Raw genomic sequence first — 21,433 nt, 5'->3', positions numbered from 1 at the left:
CTTTGAAGCAGATAACCTCAATCTGAATCCCAGAATACCCACACATGAACTTGGTTACGCCACTCTCTCCCCAAGCCTCAGTTCTCCTATCTGTAAAATGGAGAGAACATCTATCTAGTAAGTGATGCTGAAGGGCATCTCTGAGCTCATTTATTCATGCAATAAGTATTATTTGAATGCCTCTATCTGAGGGCCTGCTATTTATAAGCTGGAGTCAGACTGGCATAAAATAAGTGCCCTCCAAATGGTATGCTTGCTTTTCTCTGGATTACCAGCTAAGGGAGGAATTTAGCCTGTCCAGTTGGCCCTGCAGCCCCGGTTCCTCCTCAAAGAGTCTCTGTGAAACCTAAATCAAACAGACGCCTAGCCTACTGCCCTGCTCTGAGAGGGAGAGTGGCTGTTGGGACAGCCACACTTCCCACCGGGAAGCCCCCAACAAGCCAGGCAACCGTACCTGTGATCTTGGCTGTGAAGGGGCTACCAGGGATGTGCTTGTCATTGTATTTGACCAGAATGCTGTAGTCGCCTGGAAGGGTGGGCAGGTAGGTCACTGTACACGTCCCATCTTTGTTGTCAATGCAGCTGATTTCAGCCTTTGAGGGCCCCTCAATCGCCAAGTCCAGGCCACCTATGAACAGGAGCAGGGAGGGAGGGCCATCAGGGACAGTGTTTCCTTGTTTCTTTTTTTTTTTTTTTTTTTTTAAAGATTTTATTTATTTATTTTTCCCCCAAAGCCCCAGTAGATAGTTGTATGTCGTAGCTGCACATCCATTCCAGTTGCTGTATGTGGGACGCGGCCTCAGCATGGCCGGAGAAGTGGTGCGTCGGTGCTCGCCCGGGATCCGAACCCGGGCCGCCAGCAGCGGAGCGCGAGCACTTAACCGCTAAGCCACGGGGCCGGCCCTGTTTCCTTGTTTCAACAGGAGTAACAACTCATCCAGGGTAGCCTGATGCCGGGAACATCAGACTGACATATGTCACGTGCGCTGCGGGCAAGGGGCGTGGGTCACAACAAAGCAATTTACATGGTGAAAGTGCCCAGTGGCAAGACGCTACACCATCTGAAGTTCCCTCTACTCCTCCGGATGCGCGGGACAAGAATGGGACGGAGCCCTGCACACCAGTCACAAGTACAGGAGAGTCACACAGACTGTCACTGCTGGTCGGCGCTGGGTGCCATCCTGGAAATCCCATTAGCACCACAAATATAGAAACCTCTGTGAAGACAGTGGCACGGGCACAGAGCTTTATCTAGAATGGGCCATTAAATGACTCATGTGGTCCTATAGATATATGTACATGTGCAAAAGCACAAAAAAGTCATCTACCAAAACACACTTAAATTTCAGGCAAGTCACATAAAACTTTCATAGCATGAATCTGATTTCAATCAGAACACAAAAGACATCAAAAAATTTGTTTTGGGTAGAAGACAGAGCAGCTCTACATAAGAGATTTATATGAGAGAAGAGATAAGACAAATACTACCATTAACAGTCTTATTTTTAAAAGCTACCCTGGAATCGTGTCCACTGAACTCTCCCAATGGAAGGCTGGAAGCATATAACCACATAAACCACACAGTACCTTCTCCTGCATCCTCGGTGACGATGGTGAAGGTGGCAGTTTTGTTGGCCACTCCGTAAACCAGGCCTGGACCATATGCAGAAACGCTCCCACTGTTGGGGTAGTTCACATAGAACTGGAGCGGGCTCTCTGGGTTTGCAAAGAACAAAAACAAAATTGGGGAGAATGCATACCTCGCGCGCACAACCGGTGTCTTAACATTCACCTAACAGCAGGCAGGCGTGGCGCCCCCTGTGGAGAAGTGGAAGGCAAAAGGAGACTCTGGTGGAGCTCACCATCCTAGGACACCCAAGGGGGTCTACTCACTATCGCTCCCTCAATCACTGCACAAGAAAAACAATCCCGAGGCTGCTCCAGACTCAAGGGAGACTAAAGCAGGGGAATCCAGTTCAACCCGACAAATAAGGAGGAAACAGCTGACCCTGTGGAGCAATGACCCACTACTAGAGAGAACACAGCTGGAAAGGTCTTTTGGGAAGGCCATTTGCCTTGATTTGCCTCTCAAAAGGCCCTGAGTCCCCCCCTAGGAATCCATCCCCCTCCCCAACCCCGTGGTCTTCCCTACCCATGCCCACCTCCCAGCCCCAAGCAAATGTTTCCATTTCCACTGCCATTTCCATGGTGGTCAGATGCAAATTAGGAAAAGACCCCAGCATCCAACAATAGGGGGCTGGTTAAGTCAACATTGGTCTATTGTGGGCCATTAAAAACAATGACAGAGACCTGTGTATAGAGAGACCTGTGTATACTAACTGGAGATATTGTCCATAACGTGTCCCATTAAAAAGAGAAAAAGGCAAGTTGCTCTATAATATTAATACCATTATCCCATTCCTTTAAAAACAAAACAGAACAGGGGCCGCTGGTGGCATAGTGGTTAAGTTCACGTGCTCTGCTTGGGCGGCCCAGGGTTCGTGGGTTCGGATCTGGGCACCGACCTACGCACCGCATATCAAGCTATGCTGCGGCAGGCGTCCCACATATAAAATAAAGGAAGATGGGCACAGATGTTAGCTCAGGGACAATCTTCCTCAGCAAAAAGAGGAAGATTGGCACCAGATGTTAGCTCAGGGCTAATCTTCCTCATCAAAAAACAAACAGAAATAACAAAACAGAACAAAATTGTATGCATGTTTGTAGGTACAGAGAGAAACATCTGAAAACCAGCAGAGGAAACAGAAGGGAAATGGGAGAAAGGGCTTTTTTACTTTCTCTACATCTGTATCTTTAGAATATTTAAACAGAAGCAGGTAATACATTTTTGCTTTAACCAAATACTATGTGCATATATACAGATAAACTAAAGCAAACATCAAACTGGGAGAAATATTTGCAACTCCTATCACAAAGGGCTAATCTCTCCAATATTTAAATTGCTCTTAGAAACCAATATGACAAAGGCCAATAACCAAATAGAAAAACCGAGCCAAGGATACAAACGTTCAGTTCATGGAAAAAGAAATACAAACAGTACTTAAACACATAGAAAGTTATTCAATCTCATTCATGAGAGAAATACAAATAAAGCAACGATGAGACACCATTTTTTCAGCTATCAGTTTGGCAAAGACCCCCAAATTTGGTAGCCTATTCCACTGGCAAATTCGCGGAAAGGTGGGTGTCTCCTACACTGCTGGCGGGTGTATGAATTGGAAGAGCCCCAAGGAAGGGCAATTGGTAAGATCTGTCAAAATGACAGATGCCTGTATTTGTGCCCAGCAATTCCTCCTCTGGGAACTAAATCTCACAGACACACCTTCACAAGTGTGAGATGATGGATATACAGCTATTCACTGCAGCACGACTAGTGATGGCAAAAGGTAGGGAAGAACCTAAACGTCCTCCCATGGGGGAAATAGTTACACACGTAACGGTTCATCCAAATGGTGGGACACCATGAACACGCTCTATTATTTGGATGTACAAGGCTCTCCTGGATATATCAGATGAAAAGGGCAAGGACAGAATAATGTGTAGAGTATGCTACTATTTATGTAAAAAAGGAGGAGGGATTAAAATCTGTATTCCCATTTGTTTGTAGAGTCTTAAAAATATTCTGAAATCCAACATAAAAAATTAACAACAGTCAGGTTCAAGGAGAGGGCAGATGGGGGTTATGGGTGGGAAAGAAATCTTTCTCTACATCATTTTTAAACTATGTGGATATGTTGCCTACTCAAAATACTAAATTAAAAAATAAAGAACTATTTAAACAATAAAAAAAGAACAAGAATAACACTGTGCTGGTTGATGGACATGAAACTTGAGCTGGCTTTCCTTGTCAAGGGCAGTGTGACAATAAGCCAGCTTGCCTTCATTCTCACACACTCTCCCGCCCCAAAGCGCCACACCACGTAGGCCAGGCTGGAAAGTCCCTCGATATGCTGCACATTTTTCTCAAAGCTTACCCTCTGGCCACACTCGGTGTGGTGATAAAGACAAACAATCACAGACCCAAGGGCCTGCACTATGACCCAGGATGCTTAGCTGCATCGTCCCTTCTCAAAATTAGCTGGATCCACTGGGGTCATAGGCTCTTTGGTTTCATAGGGATGCCAACACCGCCTTCCTAAACCTGCCACCAAGAACTGTTTCCCTACAGCAGCTGACTGAAGGTCTGCAAACCTTCCAGATGGTCAGGTCCCTGAGTCGTGGAGTCCTGCAGGGTGTGCCAGCCAAGGCGCAGAGCCCGACTCACCAGGGATGTGGCTGCCCATGTATTTGATGTGCATCTCGTGGAGCCCGACCTCAGTGGGGGCATATCTCACGGTGACCGTGCCATCCTTGTTGTCCACAATCTCGGGAGTGGCTGTCTTCCCGGAAGGCATGTGGACCTCTCCTGTTGGAGCAGAGGGAGACAGGCCAATGAGCCACCAGTGACCTCCCCAGAGAAGCTGAGCACAAACTCACGGGCAGCCTTCAAAATAAAGCCTTTCAGATCCAAGAACACTTGCTGCTGCCTAAAACACCCAAGTCTCACAACAGGAAACAGAGATTTATTTGCGTGTATTTTCTTCCCTTCTGCTTTCCCTAAACGCGGCAGGCAACTCATAAGTAAAGAATTTTCTACAACTGACAAATTAGAAGCTCAAACAGCACTAGGGAAGACCACAAGACCAGTAGGATCAGTAGAGTGTCAACTCAAAGAGAAAGCAGGCATTAAAAGGCAGCTGAGAGAAAAAGTAACCCTTGTATAGTACACCTCAGTGTCAATCCATATCTGGAAAAGCAGCAGGAAAAAAGGGGGAACAGGAAGCTGATAGTTGAGATGTGTCTAAACACAGCAGTTCTTAACCTGGAGAGAATCCCAGGCCCTCTCCAGGATGTAATGCAAGTCATAAATGAACCACCTCTTCAGAGAAACATGTGTATACACAGAACATTCTGCAATCTGTAGGGCCAAGAACCAGGGATTCCGGGTTCAGGACCCCCGGCCGGGGGATAGGTGGAACCACCTCCTGGGCACTGTTCTGGACAGCTAGTGTGAGCAAGTGAGAACGGCTTTCACAACAATGCTTACCAGTGATTTCTCCTTTCCGGACCGCAAACGGAATGACCAAGTCGAAAGGCTTAAACCCCAGGCCGTTCATGTCACTCACCGGGACATAGGCCTCTTCGGTTACCTAAAAACAGGAAGCAGCGGTCACTGGGGTAAAGTGGACAACACTGTGGGCTAGTGAAGCTACACGGGCAGAGCAACTGGGAATTCTGCAAGTCACTGCAGCCGGGATTTGGGGATGTGGCCGCCCATGCAGGACGGGCTCTGTCTAACTGGCCCCAGGCCCAGAGTAGACCTGAGGGATCAGAGAAGTCATGCTGACCAATTGCTAAAAATCACTAGGGAGTTTGCTTGAAAAATTCCCAGCAGCGCCCATGGGAAAGTGGAAAAGTGAGAGACAGCAATGTCTATGAGTCCCAAGAGGCTCCACCGGGAAAGGTTTAGTTGCTTGTGGCCTGGAAAAGAAGGTGCGTTTTAAGTGGCAGAAATTAGCAGCGGATGGCTTTCGCCCTGAACAGAAACCGAATATGCAAGTGGCGGCTTTGAGAGTCAGCAGGAGGGCTGAAGACAGCGGTCCATCTTTCTCTTTAAACATGGAGACAAACTGCGCCGAGCGTGATCACAGACATGACGGCTGGCAATTCGTGGAGCGTGTACGATGACATGGGTGGGTCTCATTACAGAGAAAGCGAGGATCATTGTGATGGACTGATCAGTGGGGGACAAACCAATGACCAGGACACCCAGAGGGCTTAAGCGATCCCCAGAAGCAGGCTGCAGCTTTTCTGAAATGAAGGCTGAGTAAACACAGAAATGCAAAAAGGGCGTAAAAAACAACAAAAGTGTACCCAGGGCCTGAATCCAGGGGGACATGCATTTACCGGTGCCTCCTCCACGGCTGTGACTTCCCCATCCGTGGCCTGGTCAGTGGCAAATGGAGATTAGTTGGGAATCGCATTGGAGACACATCGCTACTCAGTAGATTCTATAACCTGAGGGCTGCCTCCTCCCCATCGGCTCCATCCTGTACAGCAGGGAGCCACTCACTCTACATTCTTCCTACCCTTGTGGAGAGCAAGCTGGTGTCCTCTCTTCAAATGTCAAATGCACACGCCCTTTGAACCCATGACCCCACTTCTAGAAAGCAGGCCTATAGAAATACTAGCAGGAAAGTCCATAAGTAAGTGATGTGTGCAAGGGGTTTTACTAGAGCTGTTTGTAGTTGTGAAAACCTGAAGCAACCTAAACGTCCATCCGTAAGGGAGTCGGTTCAGTCAATTATGTAAGTGTGTACAGTGAAACACTGTGCAGCCATTCTGAAGAAGTGGTCAAGTCTGATGAAATAATATGGAAGGGTATCTATGGCATGTTGAAGGAAGCAAGTTGCAAAGCAATGTGTATGGTGTGATCTCACGCACAAAACTGACATGTTTGTTGTGCAAGCTGGGAAAACTCAACACTAGATTTTGTGATCTTCCTCACAAAATCAGCCCTGAGCTAACATCCATGCCAATCCTCCTCTTTTTTGCTGAAGAAGACCGGCCGTTGAGCTAACATCCATTGCCAATCCTCCTCCTTTTTTTTCCCTTTTTCTCCCCAAAGCCCCAGTAGATAGTTGTATGTCATAGTTGTACATCCTTCTAGTTGCTGTACGTGGGATGCGGCCTCAGCATGGCCCGACAAGCAGTGCATCGGTGCGTGCCTGGGATCCAAACCCGGGCTGCCAGTAGCAGAGTGCATGCACTTAACCGCTAAGCCACGGGGCCGGCCCCCTCAAAGTCTGTATAAATTCATTTTTAAAAAATCATAGACTTCATGTTCCTGATCCAACCGACCTGATAATAAACAACAAGAATCAGAAGGCTTTCCCCTGACCATGTTTACTCCTTTTTGGCATCTGCAGAAAGGGGGCTTCACTTAACAAAGGCCACTTTGTGAGCTTCAACATTTAGAACAGCCCTATCACTTCTAGGGCCCTCTCAGATTGGGGCTATGCAGGGACACATCAGCTAGGAGGAGGATCTTTCAATGGCTACACTATGGCCTTTGATCCAGGACTTCTCAACAGTGACGAGCAGATAAGCTGCTAGACCCGTGACTTCATGTACATGTCTGTGTGATGAATTTAACTGAACCAGCCTGCCGGGTGTCCTTGAGACATTTGCTGTGAGGGCAGACTGTCTGTTCATGTCCTTTTGGCCCCAAGCCTGAAGCAGGAGGCAGGGAATCTACCCACAAGAAGCCAAAGAACACAAAGTCAGTCCATCTAGCTAAGGCTGGAGAAAGCTTCGAACAGGAAACTAAAGACCCAACCAGGTACTGTGGCTGATCCTCCCTTTCTGCCATCAGCAGTGGTTGGGAGCAGTGCATCTACACAAAGAATCCTTGCTTTCCGTGCATTCCAGGGCCAGGGGACATCTATTCCTAATGAGTTTGACAGCCCCCATTTCAGTTCTCTAACTCATCTGCTAAAAGGTCCTCAATATTTTCACATTGATTTTCTTGCTCAAACCCCTCTAACATGGTCTCTTACCCCAGCTCATGGCACCCGCAGGGCTACGACCTCTGCCCAGGGGCAGCACTTCCATCCCACCCAATTCTAACCAACCAGATAAAACCTGCTATTGGCTAAAAATAGATTCTTAAAACTACAACTGAGACCCTTTCTGTAAATAAGGACATAACCTTTCTAGCTGCATTTCTTTTTATCCTGAAGAAGAAAAATAATCCCAAATGAACACTGTCAAAAGTTGACAGGTGTTTACATCCTTGAGACGTAAAAGAGCCTCCAGACCTCTGGTACGATGTTTACAGATAAACAAACATCTAAGGAAAGGGAAAAAAGCTACAACAGATTACAGACTGTTTGGAAGACAGACTTAGGCTTCCGTTTGGAATGGAGTCTTCTTGCCCTTTTCCATAGCTGTATAAAGTGAAATCATTAGAAGGGGCTTTATAGGTTGTACACGGGGCCAGATCACTGAGGCCTATGAACTTTGTGGTCAAGCATGACTGCTGCCCATGCCATCAAAGGACACTGGGTGAGGTGGATGGCATGGCACTCGGTGGCTGTCCAGGGCAGGCACTCTGGGCTCAGCGGACTTGAGTCTGATCCCAGCTGCTATATCCCATTTGTAAGATGCTTGTTCTGAGGGTTAAATGAGGGAACACTCCTAAGGTCTCTAACTCCTTTCCTGGTTGAAGAAACTTAATAATCAGAAGAAGATCTAAAAGTTACTCAGATTGAAAATTAAAGACTCAAGTCATTCTCTGGCCCAGAGCTCTGTATAACGGTCTCCTTTTATTCCAGATGTTCTTAGCTTCAAAAGACAAGCTATTTCCCCCTCATATGCAAAGTATTAATCTTGCCAAAACACAACTGACAGTACTTGGAGTCCTGGGATATCAGAGTCCAGTCTCCAGACAAACAGCACCAGGAGCCTCTCTCCTCCAGCCACGGAGAATGGCCATGGAGGTGGGGGAGCAGGAAGGAAGAACCAGCAGAGTAAAAAAAAAATGTCATGTTTTACTTATAAACATCTTTTGTCAAAGTGTCTTCTTTCTGAACTGGGCTTAGGCCAGGACATTGCCAAAGTACCCTTAGCATGATGGATACTCTGGTGGCCAATATGAGTCGCTAAATACTCTTAGAGCCAAAGGGGTTTCTAGAGCTTATACTAGGACTCGACAAGGTCATGAGCGCCTAAGAAAATTTTTTAAAGAAAAGAAAGTGGAAGGGGATGTCCTAGCCAGGGCTTGACAAATGGCAGCTGTTATTGTTTCTGCTAATAACAGCATGCTCTAGAGAAGGAATTTTCCTTACCATGACAGTGAAGGGGCTGTTGGGAATATCGACGCCACCAAAGCGCACGTAGATTACATAGGTGCCTGGCTTGGCGGCTGTGTAGAAAATGTCATAGGTACCATCCTCATTCTCGATGACATCAGCCTCAGCCTCAGTGCCATCGGGGGTCAGAACCGTGCAGGTCACTTTCCCCTTCCCGGCGGTCTTGGCATCAACCACGAAGCCCACTTCCTCGCCGGTTTTCACAGTGGAGGCGATTCCAGGACCTGGAGAAAAGTTTAGGAGAAGAGAATGGAAGCTCTAGCCATGGACAATTGCCTTGCAGGCCCAAGAACAAATCACACATATTTGTGTTGTCTATGTCTGTAAACGTTACACCTTCAACTGCCACCACACAGAGGGAGTCCCAGAGATCACCTGGGGAAGGTGCTGCTCAAGGGATTCCATCCATCACTTACTAAAGAAGGAGTATCTCAAGCTCTGTGTGTGAACCAAATGTTAGACCTGGCTTGCCAGCTTTCAAGGTATGGGGATGAAGGTCAACTTGCATCAAGAGACATGTATTGGGTGTTTTCTTAAGTGCCAGGTACACACAAAGGTGACAAAACACAGTCCTTGCTCTCAAGATGCTCATAATCTAACAGGGCAGAGGGATGCAGGTCAGGCACCAAGAACGACAGCTCAACTCAAAACACTGACGGGGTACCAAGTTACAGAAAAAATAATCAATCATTCTCCAGAGAAGGGTCCCGCAGCACACCTCTGTAAAAGCTCTAAGAGTTTATATCCCAGAATTGCCACACTGACAGACAGCTTTCTGAGAAAAGGGGAAATTTCTGAATTCTGAAGGATGGGCTTGGGGAAACTACAACCTCTGTCCTCAAACAGTGACCAGTCTCTCTCTCTCTGACTTGTGGCATCCCTTTACACAAGATCCACACAACATCAGGGAGTGCAGAAAAATATGAACTAAAAGCACATTAGCAAAAATATGCCAAGTGTATAGAAGCAACAGAGAGTGATAAGAACATGTTCTTCATACAGTGAGAGGTAGAAGGGAAGACTGGAGCCAGTCTGTGGAAGGCCTTGAATGACAGATCAAGAGGTGTGGCCTATAGGAGCCCCCAGGCTGAGCAGAATATTATGCCTGAGCCAAGGGAGGGAACAGGGCATGGAAAGCAAAGAGGAAGTCCACACCCAATATTAACACGCCCTCAAGTTAGCAAAGACAATCCAGTTCCCCGGCACAGCGTAGACCTAGAAGGTGGCAGACTGGCCAGTGTTTCAAATTTTCTCAATCTTTTCAGTAAAGGAGCCAAAAAGGGCCAAGGTGAGCAATTTACAAGCTTGCCCTAAATGCCAAAAGATTTTCTCCATTCAGAACAAGATGAGATATGAGAGAAATAGAACACATCCAGGTGTACCTATCTTTAATTTTATTTAAAGAGAAGCAAACCTGTTTCATTTCAGAGATGGGGATTCATGTTTTGAAATCTGCTTGAAGCAGCATCAGAGTTGCAAGAGCCATTCTTAGAATGGCCCACAAAACTCCAATAGCCTTAGAAATGGAAGGAGCTATGATGCTCAAATATTCCTGGAGAATTCCGGAGACTTAGACATAAGTCTGAAGTGTTGAGGAAAAACCAAGATCCTCTAATGTTTTTCTATAATGCTGGCCTGAAATGCTCTTGAATAACTAAACCATCTACTCATGAAAGGCATAAATTTGCAGCTTTTCACGGGAGCCACCATCACAGTTGAGATCTTAACAAATGCACCCACTTCAAAAGCAAAATAACAATAGCTTCACGTGCCTGACGTTGTGCTAAGCATTTTTCATGCCTGACCTCATCTAATCTTTGCAATAACCCTGTGATACAGTCTGTGATCCTTAAGAAGAGCTTCTTAAATTTAAATTGTTCTCAAAAAAGATCTTCAATCTAAGTCTGTCTGAAGCTCAGAATGGTTGAGCATCTTGCCCTGATCACACAGCTAGTAAGTGGCAGAGAAGGGCTAGACCCTGGCTTTCTGACTCCAAAGCCCATACTCCCGATCTTGACCTGCACTCACCTGTGGCCAGGCACTTGCTGGCATCGCCTGTCTGTGTGGCCCGAATACGGTAAGGAGATAATGGGATGTCATCACCCCCATAGGTGACCCCAATCATATAGCGTCCAGTCTTATCGGGGATGTAGGTGACAGCGTATGTTCCATCTTTATTGTCGTGGACATTGGCTCTTTTGGGTTTTCCCTCTTGGTCCTGTGGATCACAGAGAAATGCTATTTAGGATCTTGTCAGCAAGATGTAGAAACCATTCATGGAAAACCTTGACATATTTTGCTCATTAATTAGTGCCTCTAGTGCGGGGAGACAAAGTTACTGGCTTAATATAATTTTTTGGTAGGGAGAGGAGAAGGTCACAGATCCCTTTAACACCATGATGGACATGCTCAATTTTTAGTAACTTTTCTACTAAAATGAACAAATAGTGTTTTAGCTCCAAATCCACTGAAATGTAGGGAGGCAGGGGGCAGAGGCTCCTGCTTACACACCTCCACATTCACTCTTCCATCTTTCTTTAGTAACAGGACCCTAATTCCTAGCTAGGTGCACTGCTCCCAGAATACAAGACTCTACTTCCTACTATCCTTTGCCACTAGGTATGGCCACATGACTTGTAACAAACTACTGGCAAATGACAAGAGAGTGGAAGTCTTATGATGGACTTCTGATAGAGCTGCTTAAGAGAGCTGATTGAGTTGGAAGGCCGTTTTTCCCTTCCGCATTTCTTCCTCCTTCTGGCTTGCCATGTGGATCAGATGGCCAGAGCACCAGCAGCCTTGCGGTCCATGAGGAGACTGTTAAGGACAGAAGCCACAAGCTACGAAAGAGGAGCAGAGAGATGGAGCCTGTTTCCTTGACGAGCCACACAGCACCTCCCAGGTGATACACAGAGAACTTATCCTAACCAAGCCAACGAGTAATTTAAAACATTTTAAAATAAAAACATAGGAATAGATGTAATAGACAGCAAAATACATGAGATTCACCAAAACGTGGTACTTGGAGCTATACCCTCAGACCTCTCAGGCGGGCTTGTTTGTTTTCCTGCACAATTACTGACTCTCTGCTGGGAAAATCTGACAAACATTTGCATCAGGTCAGAAACTGGTTATTAAAATCTTGTTCTTATCCCTAGCCAGGAAGTTAGGTTTTATTAATGAAGTTTGACCCCAGAAAAGAACTGAAAGTTACCGTTATCTGAACAGCAAGCAGGCCTTCCCCGGCATCTCTGGCATCAATTGCAAACTCCACAGGCAGACTGGCAGGCACACCATAGGAACTGAGGCCAGGGCCACTGGCGGTCACTTTGCTGGCATCGTATGTGGGAAGGACCTTGACCTTAAAGGGACTTGACACACACACATCCCCGGTCAGTATGGATACATGTCAACCCAACTACATCTGACATCTCTTCCACAGAGACTGGGATTGGAAAGGGGGGGTTCTATAGCAAATAAGACAGTGAGTTTAGTCAAACTGCCTTAAGTCCAGCAGAAATTTACAACCATGTATCCATCATACAACAAACAGACTTTCCCTGAGTATATTCCATGGGATACAAACTAATTCCTAAATTAGTTTGGGAAACATTGGGTAAACACATTTAATCCACTTTTGTTATGCTAAGACAACGGTCACCAAAATGGAAAGAGAATATTGGAACTTCAGTTTTTGTTTTGTTTTGTTTTGTTTTTTTGTGAGGAAGATCAGCCCTGAGCTAACATCCATGCCAGTCCTCCTCTTTTTGCCGAGGAAGACTGGCCCTGAGCGAACATCCATGCCCATCTTCCTCCACTTTATGTGGGATGCCGCCACAGCATGGCCTGACAAGCGGTGTGTCGGTGTGTGCCCAGGATCCAAACCCAGGCCGCCAGCAGCTAGCAGCCAAGTGCGCGCACTTAACCGCTACGCCACGGGGCCGGCCCCTGGAACTTCAGTTTTAATATTTTATCTTATCCTCTTATTTTCTATTTTTAGTATGCTTTAGATGGTAAATTACCTATTAGTAAAGTAGTACATAAATGTAATTTATAAATTATCTTTCTACATAGCTAGAACTATATGTATATATCTCTATGTAAAATGTGTATATTTTTATGTATATTTTTACATATCTCTATGTAAAATGTGTATGGGTGAAACTTTTTCATCTTAAGCGGTATGATAAAAAACTTTTGGAGGCTATTCTGAGAGGTGAAGAGCTTACGCAACATTTTTTGTATTAATATGAATGAGGAACAAGTTTTTATCCAACACCTTCTGGGAATGCTATTGTCAACCAAATCCTCAAATAAAGAAGTAAAAGCCTTTGCCCTAATCATAAAACTACTTGCAGGGTTGCCAGAAAGAAGACTTTGATGAACTAATGCATTCCTTGTTTCCTCAAAGATTCCCAATTCCTTAATTTCAGCTCATCTTTAAATTAAAGATGGCTGAAAGGAACAAAGGAGGGGGACACACCAAGAGAGCAGGAACCACAAACATCAAGCTAGTGTGTTGTAACACCTGTGCAGAGCACGCAGGTTCTTGGTGATACTTGCCGATCAGATGGATGGATGGATGGCGGGCGGTGGTGTAGATGGATGCGTGGGTGGGTGGACGCATGGGTGGGTGGGTGGACGGATGGGTAGAAGGGTAAATGGATGGGTGGGTGGATGGATGGATGAATGGACGGGTAGAAGGGTAAATGGACGGGTGGACGGACGGATGGATAGATGGATAAATGAATGGATGAGTGGGCCACAAGAGCAGTGCTGGACAATCCTGCAGAGGAGTGGGCTTGAGGTTGGTGTGGATCCCCTTCACAGGAGCTTACCTACGAGGGATCTCTTCATCAGCATATTTAACTGAGACCAAGTAAGGCCCCTCCTGGGATGGGGTATAGGTTACTGTATGTGTGCCATCTCCGTTGTCCACTACGTTCACTGGCTCCACCAGGCCTGAGAACAGAGATGAGAGATCTGAGAAACTGCCTGGCCTCCCCTTCACTCCACCCCAGGTTGTTTGAAACAGGATCACTTTCATGCCTGAGACCTATTGGCTTCCACTGATGAGTAACATAAAAGCAAACAGGCCATAATCAGAGGCCTGAGAAATCACAGGAGACAGGATCCCCAATTCATGGTTGCAGAAATGACCCCAAAAGACACCTTTAGCTCTTTGTTGGCTGAAGTACACTCAGTCAGCCCTAGAGTATAATTAAGGAGACTGCCCGTACTTGTTGTTGAAGGGTGTATGGTGAAGATGCATGCTGCAGACATGCTATATCCTTTCAAGCTGGTTAGGCATGCTTGGGATGTGGCAATTTTACTCTACAGCTGAGAAAGGGCCAAAGAGTCCGGAACTCCGAATAGCAAAAATTAACCAATGGGCTGGCCAGTCAAGACTTGTAGCCACTTTGAGCAAAGAACACTATGGCACCAGCAAGCTGGGTGTAGATGCAGGGCAGGTGAGGGTGCCAATCTCATGGGGTGAGGGGACCCTCAATGTGATGCCTGCAGGCGATGGTTAGAGACTATGTTAAAACATAATCAAGGCATGCATCAGGTTGGTGGATTCCAGATTCCAGTTCCAAACGTGAGCATCAAGGATCAGTCAACTGCAGGGTAGGTTCATCAGAGCAGATGAGGCAGGTACAAGGCAATTTCAGGGGTGAGGACAGCAAGAGGCAGTCAGGTTACATAAATTAGAGCAGCAGCCAATAGAAAAATGCCAACCTGTCTCCATAAAGTCACCCTTCGGGTCACCTTTAAAGAACTCTGAAATGGCTTTCAAGGGGCTGTGCCATGACTGGGAATCCATCTCATGAGCTAAAATTAAAAGGCTGTTACTTTAGAGTCATCCATAATAATAGAGGTAGATATCTAAGTAAAGGCCTCCCTCCCAACACACACACATCTTGAAGCTCAGTATCTGGAGAATCAGCTTCCAGCCCCATGACCTCATTTCCCCCAAACCACTTCTGCTTTGAGCTTCAAAGGACATAACTTCCTGCTGAACCCCATTAAGGAGAAAGTTCCTCTTCAAAGAAGGAAGCCCCCATTTACCACTTCTGTGAAGCCAAGAACACATCACCGGGGAAAAATCCAGATAATTTAAGAAATTAGGCAGAGAATGGCACATTTTAAATGCTAGAAGAGGAAATGCAATCGCCTACCGAAAATGGTAAATTTCAATGCATTTGAGGGCTTTCTCCCAAAACGGCCTGCTAGCCTTCCCAAACCCCAACAGGGCAGGCCAAATTGTCAATAAAATTCCCCAAGAGACCCTCTTTTTCCAGGGAGTTGGGACAATGACAAAGCCATGTGCCACATGGGCCGAGTAGCTGTCATTTCAAGAAATTTTGGGTATGTTCCACGTGAGCACCAAGGCATCTTGAAGAGAGTTATCACTTCTGAACCCACCACCCACCCCAATCCAGACCAACCCCAGCCACCTCACAAACGCTGAAACACGTAATGAAGCAGTTGCAACAATGCTATATGTGATAGCCCAAATACTACTTGCTTCATCGCACTACTTAACAAACATGAAATTTTAAAAACACATTTAGAGCCATATTATTAAATGGGGGAAAAGACAGACCAATAGAGAAATAACAGACCTAACTACTCTTTAAGCAGGAACTTCTACTGTTTTGCTAGAATATGGAGCAATAAAGTAATTTAAGAAATCTAATTTTAAGTTCATAACCAAACTCAAAAGCAAAGTGTCTGCTCAGAGTCCCAGCTGCCCCTACCCAGGGCACGCGAAACGTCAGCAGGAAGGCAGGATGTATACTCACCTCGTGGGCCCATGACCCTCACTTCCAATGGGGCCAGGCCGGCCTTGCTGCTGTCCACTGTGAAGGACTGCAAGATGCGGGCTCGGACGCCCGAGCCCAGCCCAGGGCCGGCAATCTTGACCTTGCTGGGGTCCACAACATCCTTCACAGGAACCCTGAAGGGGCTGCCTGGAAAAGAGGTCATGAGATCCTGAGCACAGCTCAACTAGTGACTGGAGACCCGCCTTGTGTGCACCCAGATTTGCACCCTTACTCCACCTGCGCCCTCAATTATACGAGCCTCAGGTAGCTCCACCTGCCTTGCTGTGTGTGCACCCATGTGCATTCACTACATGCAGTTATCACACCAGGTGCTGGGCCCAGAGTGGTTAACAGCCCTCCAGCAACCCACGATGCGGAAGGACCAGGCAAGTGAGTCACTATAATATTGTATATAACACATATTGGGAGCATGTACAAGGTGCTGGTGGGGCACCTAGAAGGCAATGAATCTGGTCTTCAGGAGACCAGAGGAAGCTTTCCAGTAACATCTAAGCTGAGACAATGAGAGTGAGCAGATATCGCCTAGGGAAGCAGATGGAGAGGGGTTTCAAGCAGGGGGATCAGCACATGCAAAGGCCCGGAAGTGAGCGAGAAGACAGGCTGTTGAAGGAACTGAAGGAAGACGCTGAGTGGTAGAAAGAAGGAGTGGAAAGGACTGCAGAGGGGGGCAGGCCTTGCAGCCCACATCCAACATCCTCAGCCACAAATAGCTCCTGAGGCCCCCTGGAATCCACTCCCTGCAAAATAGCGGGCATCTTCCCACCACAAATGGCCTTCTTGGTTCCCTGGCCATTGGATGAAGCCTTGCCTTCTCCTTGAATGTCAGCTGTGGTCCTCCTGCATGGCTGACCCCACAGGTGACACTGGGGACCTCTGACTCTTTCTGGATATCAATTTTAAAGACTATGAAATGGAGAAAATCCAGGGAGATCAGGATTTGCAAGTAGTAAAGAAGTACTAAACAGAGAAGTACTAAACAGAGAAACAAGGGCCAGGGAACCTCATGGGATTCCCCTACCAAGGGAGACCAGTAAAACCTCCCCAGAGGTGAGCCACAAACAGGAGCCCCAGTGTCCCCGGCACCATGCCTCAGGCTGCCAAGTCCATCACCAAGGGGTGACATGCACCTCTTATGTGCGCAGGATCCTTGTGCTCCCCAAGAAGGCTGGCCAAGTTAATGACGTCTAACTGCCATGCAAACTCAGGTCTCTCTGGTTTGCATCCCAGAAAATTTATACTTTGTAGAATTAGTGGTAGTAAATAACAAAGACCCACAAAGAACAGAGGCCCTGGCTTTTTAACAACAGCTGGGTTTCAATGGCATCAAATTTTTCAGCTAAAAGAAATAAATGGCTGACCCTGGCAAAGACAGACATCACCCTCTAGGCTGGGGTTTACTGAAACAAAAGGGAGCTTTATGTTACAGACGGATAGTTGAGGATTTCAATGTCAACAGGTGATGGCAACGGACTACCTGAGGCCAACCTCCAAGTCAGAGCCTCCACTGGAAGTCGTCTGAATTTAGCATGAGGGTAGCCAAGAACCAACAAGATAAATCTAGGTCCAAGATGGCAGATACCAAGCATTACCTGCCATTCCCCTGTTCTGTGCCTCAGGCAGACATCATCAATCAATCACAGCGGCCCTTCTCCCTGATGCACTTATCCCAGTCAATCCAGTGGTCTAAGCAGCCACCACCAACCAACCACAGCTGGCCCACCAGAGGAAACCAATATGCCATTGCTGGTAAGACAGGGTACCTTGTTAAAAATAACCCCACTATGGGTTTCATCCAGGCCAGGAAACACTGGGCTAATATTTAACCGACGAGAATTCCCATGAAAGCAAATTAAAAGCTAGCAAGTTGCTGAATGTTTCACAGCAGCACCTCACAAGTTACCTTAGCTATGAGCCTGACACTGAGACAACCAGCCAACACTTTACTAAATGACTGCGTGGAAAAGGTCTGGGATCTGGGAGAAGCTGGCATTTGGCTCTGGGAGGCAACAGAGAGTCTGAAACATAAAAAGGTACCATCTACATCTGATGGGACAACCCCAAATGGGTCTCTTTCTGTTGTTATGCTCAAAGATGGCCATTTGCTTCAAGCTCAGGGGTCAGCCACAGTGGCCCAAACTCTCACCCCCTTCTGCAAGAGGAATTCCAAAGCCAATGGCATCCACCAGACTTTCCCAATAAAGTCAAAACAGTATTGGTGGCTCCATAACCAGGACACGCTCATCTCCAGGCTCTGTCACCTGCCTGGTTGGAGCCACCATGTCGTATCTCCTGACAACAGCCTTCCACTCATTCTCTGTTCTCTACTCTCCCATCCCACAAACTGCAGAGTTGCAAAACTCCAAAAGATACCTACGACTCTGTATTCTTTCCCTGAGCCCTGTTCTCTTTCTTTGTAACAATTATTATGAGTTTTCGTCATATAAACGCTAGACAGGAAGTTCCTGGAGGGCAGGAGCTTTGACTGTCTTGTCCGTGGCTGAATTCCCCTTGACTAGAGATTATATGAATTTAAAAATCTATATTGAATGAGCTGTAAGGACAAGTTTGAGGAAAAACTTATCACTTTAAGTTTCTAAAAGAAACTCTAAGCCTTCATAAAATTAAGGCTTAAATGAACATCTGAGTAGAATTGAGGTGAATTATCAGTGCTTTCTGATCAATGTGAGAGAGTGAGTGAGTGTGAGTGTATGCCCATTTGCACATAATAAGGGGAAAAAGCGGACAGAATCAGAAAAGCATTTGGTCAGTGGACACTCCAGCTTCCTGGGAGTCAATCCAGAAATCCGCCAAGTAGGCCCCTCAGCCTGTCCCTTCCCCTGTCAGTCTCACTCTGGCTTATGGCCTTCAGGGCAAGAACAACACTGCCAACCCGAGGCCCCTCCTGCTCCGGGGGTCTTGGGGTGAGGCTCTGCCCTCTTTCTCCCACACCTGAGCCAAGGCATAAGCTGACTCAAGAACAGCCCTACAGTCCTTGGACCTGTGTCCACACCATACCACACGCCCATCTCCTGGTCTAGATGGGTGCTGGGTGGCAATCATTTCATTAAATAAACAGAACTAGAACCTATGGAGATTCCTCTCCCTGGAGCATGAAAGTTGGAGGGCCCTTCATTACTTAAGTCATATATTTCTTTATTGTTTGAATAATTTATAGCAGTAGTTCTCAACTAGGGGTGATTTTGTTCCCTAGTGGACACTTGGCAATATCTGGAGACATTTTTGGTTGTCACAAAATGGGGAAAGAGGTACTACTAAATATCCTAGAATGCACAGAACAGCCCCCCACAACAATGAATTATCCCACCCAAAATGTCAATAGCACTGAGGATGACAAACTCTGTTTTACAGTAAGTATATATACCACATCATTAAATACAAAAGAAATTAATAAGTAAGAATTTGAGTTTGTGTGTCTTTATCAGCTACCAGGACTATCAACGGAAAACAAAAAATGAGACACATGTATATGGTGAATAAGAACCAACCACAAAACAAAGTGGAGATTTTCAACTTTGTAAAGAATCAGCTTTCCCTTAAATTAAGAACAAGGTCCTCCAACACGTGAACAACCATTTCCAGTCAAAACTCTAAGCCAACGCTTTTTGCCATGCTACTGTTCCTACTGGGAGTTGAGATATTCTTAGAGATGCAGCCTAAGGAAAATTCTCCCTTTGCAGCTACTGCAAATATCAGACTGTCTTTCCTACTCAGAGAGATAAGCAAAATCAAACCTGCTTTCATGCCAAACCAATTATTCTTTGGGTTCCTTTCTGAGGGTAGCTTACCAGGGATGTGGGCTCCTCCATATGTAATATTAACGTCGTAATCCCCTGGAGCAAAGGGGATGTACTCAGCACTGCAGCTGCCATCTTTGTTGTCTCTGCAGTTTATCTTTGACTCCGATGGTCCCTCGACAGTTATGCCAAGCCCACCAATTCCTGCCCCTCTGGAAAGTGTGGAAAAGAAAGTGAAGTCACACTAGTGGTTCATGCTAGTCAGCTTATTGCCAAAATTATTTAAAATCCCTCTCTAAACTATCCCATTTGGCCAACCCAACTCAACTACTGTGACATTTCTCGCACAGGGAACTTCTCAACAGTATAATATAAATAAAAACAGCTTTGACCCCTCCTTTCCAATGCTTATCCTTCATTTGTTTTCTTATCTAATTGCATTGGCTATGACTGCAAGTACAATTCAGGTATGTGACTTGTGAACAATTTTAATAGGAATACTTCCAATATGTCACTTAAACATGAGATTGGCTATATATTTCTGCATTACCAAGTTAAGGAGCTTCCATCTTATCTTAGTTTGCTGAGTAGTTTTATGACTATTATCAAGTACTTCTGGTACTTTTAAAGAATACTTGGTCTTTCTCTGTACCATGAGTCTCTACAGAAGAAAATGTGCCACATATCATGAAAAAAAAATGCCTCTCAAAAGTTGGAAGACCATGACACTTATGTAGGATACACCCACAAAACTTCTTCTTTTTTTTTTTTTTTGTGAGGAGGACCAGCCCTGAGCTAACATCCAATGCCAATCCTCCTCTTTTTTTGCTGAGGAAGACTGGCCCTGGGCTAACATCCATGCCCATCTTCCTCCACTTTATATGGGACGCCGCCACAGCATGGCTTAACAAGCGGTGCGTCGGTGCACACCCGGGATCCGAACCGGCGAACCCCGGGCCGCCACAGTGGAACGTGTGCACTTAACCACTTGCGCCACCGGGCCGGCCCCACAAAACTTCTTTAAAGCAGGTAAACTATCTAGGGCTACTCCTTTTCGAGAGTCAACATTCAGATCCAAGGGCCTTGCTTACCTGGTAACCACGGTGAAGACATTGGGTTTGTTGGTAAAAGCCTCTTTCAATCCGGGTCCTTGGGCTTGAACCCGAGATGGCTGGCAGCCTTCAGTTACAGCCACTTTGAAGGGACTATTTGGGATGGGCACGTCATCGTATGTCACTTCCACTACATGGAGGCCTATTCAAAACAACAAGCAGAAACATAATAGCACAGGAGCAACCTATCTGTGGGAAACGACACTCTACTCCGGGATTTTATCTAGCATTCACGTCTATTTGCTATACCATGTTATTTGAAAGGAGTAGGTTAAAGAAACAGTAATGTTGGCATGATCTGATTTTTTAAAAATATAAGCTTTTTATTTATGCTTTCTGTTCACTCCACGGTCATATAACTCCATCCACCCACCCACACAAGGCCTCTCCCTCAAGCAAATATTACTAAGTCTATATTCAAGCCAGTCATATTAAACACAGTAGCCTAACCTGGGAAAACTCCACCCAGTCATTACCCAAAAGACAAAGGGAAACCCATGAAATAGAATAGACATGCATCTACAAAAAGACATTGAAAATACTGATACCAGAATATTTACAGGGATCATATATCCAGGTGATGAGGATATATGGTGCTTTTATTTTTTTCTTTATGCTTTTATGATTTGTAAAATATTTTTATAATTTCTAATATTCAGGAAAGAAATTATGTAAAAAAAAAAATTGTACAAATGGGCAACATGCCATGACATCACCTCATAACCTGCTCAGATGAGGCTGAGGCTAAACCTGGCCCAACTGTCACACAACAGGGCCAGCACGGC

General features: G+C 45.9%; 1 protein-coding gene across 6 annotated transcripts in view; it reads right to left on the bottom strand.

Annotated features, from left to right (window-relative positions):
* FLNB (filamin B) overlaps positions 1 to 21,433 on the bottom strand; it is a 137,090-nt gene that overhangs the window by 22,032 nt on the left and 93,625 nt on the right. Inside the window, exons 23-35 of one of the 6 annotated variants that reach the window (XM_087431224.1) lie at positions 20,628 to 20,790; positions 19,588 to 19,748; positions 15,740 to 15,907; positions 14,673 to 14,765; positions 13,772 to 13,895; positions 12,148 to 12,304; positions 10,962 to 11,151; positions 8,910 to 9,157; positions 5,935 to 6,006; positions 5,108 to 5,210; positions 4,286 to 4,426; positions 1,588 to 1,716; positions 455 to 628 (exon numbers count right to left, since the gene is read on the bottom strand). In XM_087431224.1, coding sequence (XP_087287350.1) covers positions 455 to 628; positions 1,588 to 1,716; positions 4,286 to 4,426; positions 5,108 to 5,210; positions 5,935 to 6,006; positions 8,910 to 9,157; positions 10,962 to 11,151; positions 12,148 to 12,304; positions 13,772 to 13,895; positions 14,673 to 14,765; positions 15,740 to 15,907; positions 19,588 to 19,748; positions 20,628 to 20,790 — 1,923 coding nt within the window. The remainder of the gene's footprint in view (positions 1 to 454; positions 629 to 1,587; positions 1,717 to 4,285; positions 4,427 to 5,107; positions 5,211 to 5,934; positions 6,007 to 8,909; positions 9,158 to 10,961; positions 11,152 to 12,147; positions 12,305 to 13,771; positions 13,896 to 14,672; positions 14,766 to 15,739; positions 15,908 to 19,587; positions 19,749 to 20,627; positions 20,791 to 21,433) is intronic. The other 5 variants (XM_087431225.1, XM_087431226.1, XM_004419856.3 and 2 more) reach the window with 5 other exon arrangements.

Source organism: Ceratotherium simum, chromosome 5, assembly GCF_057802395.1.
Source record: "Ceratotherium simum simum isolate JZ-2026a chromosome 5, ASM5780239v1, whole genome shotgun sequence".
NCBI classification, from domain to species: Eukaryota; Metazoa; Chordata; class Mammalia; order Perissodactyla; family Rhinocerotidae; genus Ceratotherium; species Ceratotherium simum.
Note: the sequence above shows the minus strand (reverse complement) of the source record. Positions and strands in the feature narration are given on the sequence as shown.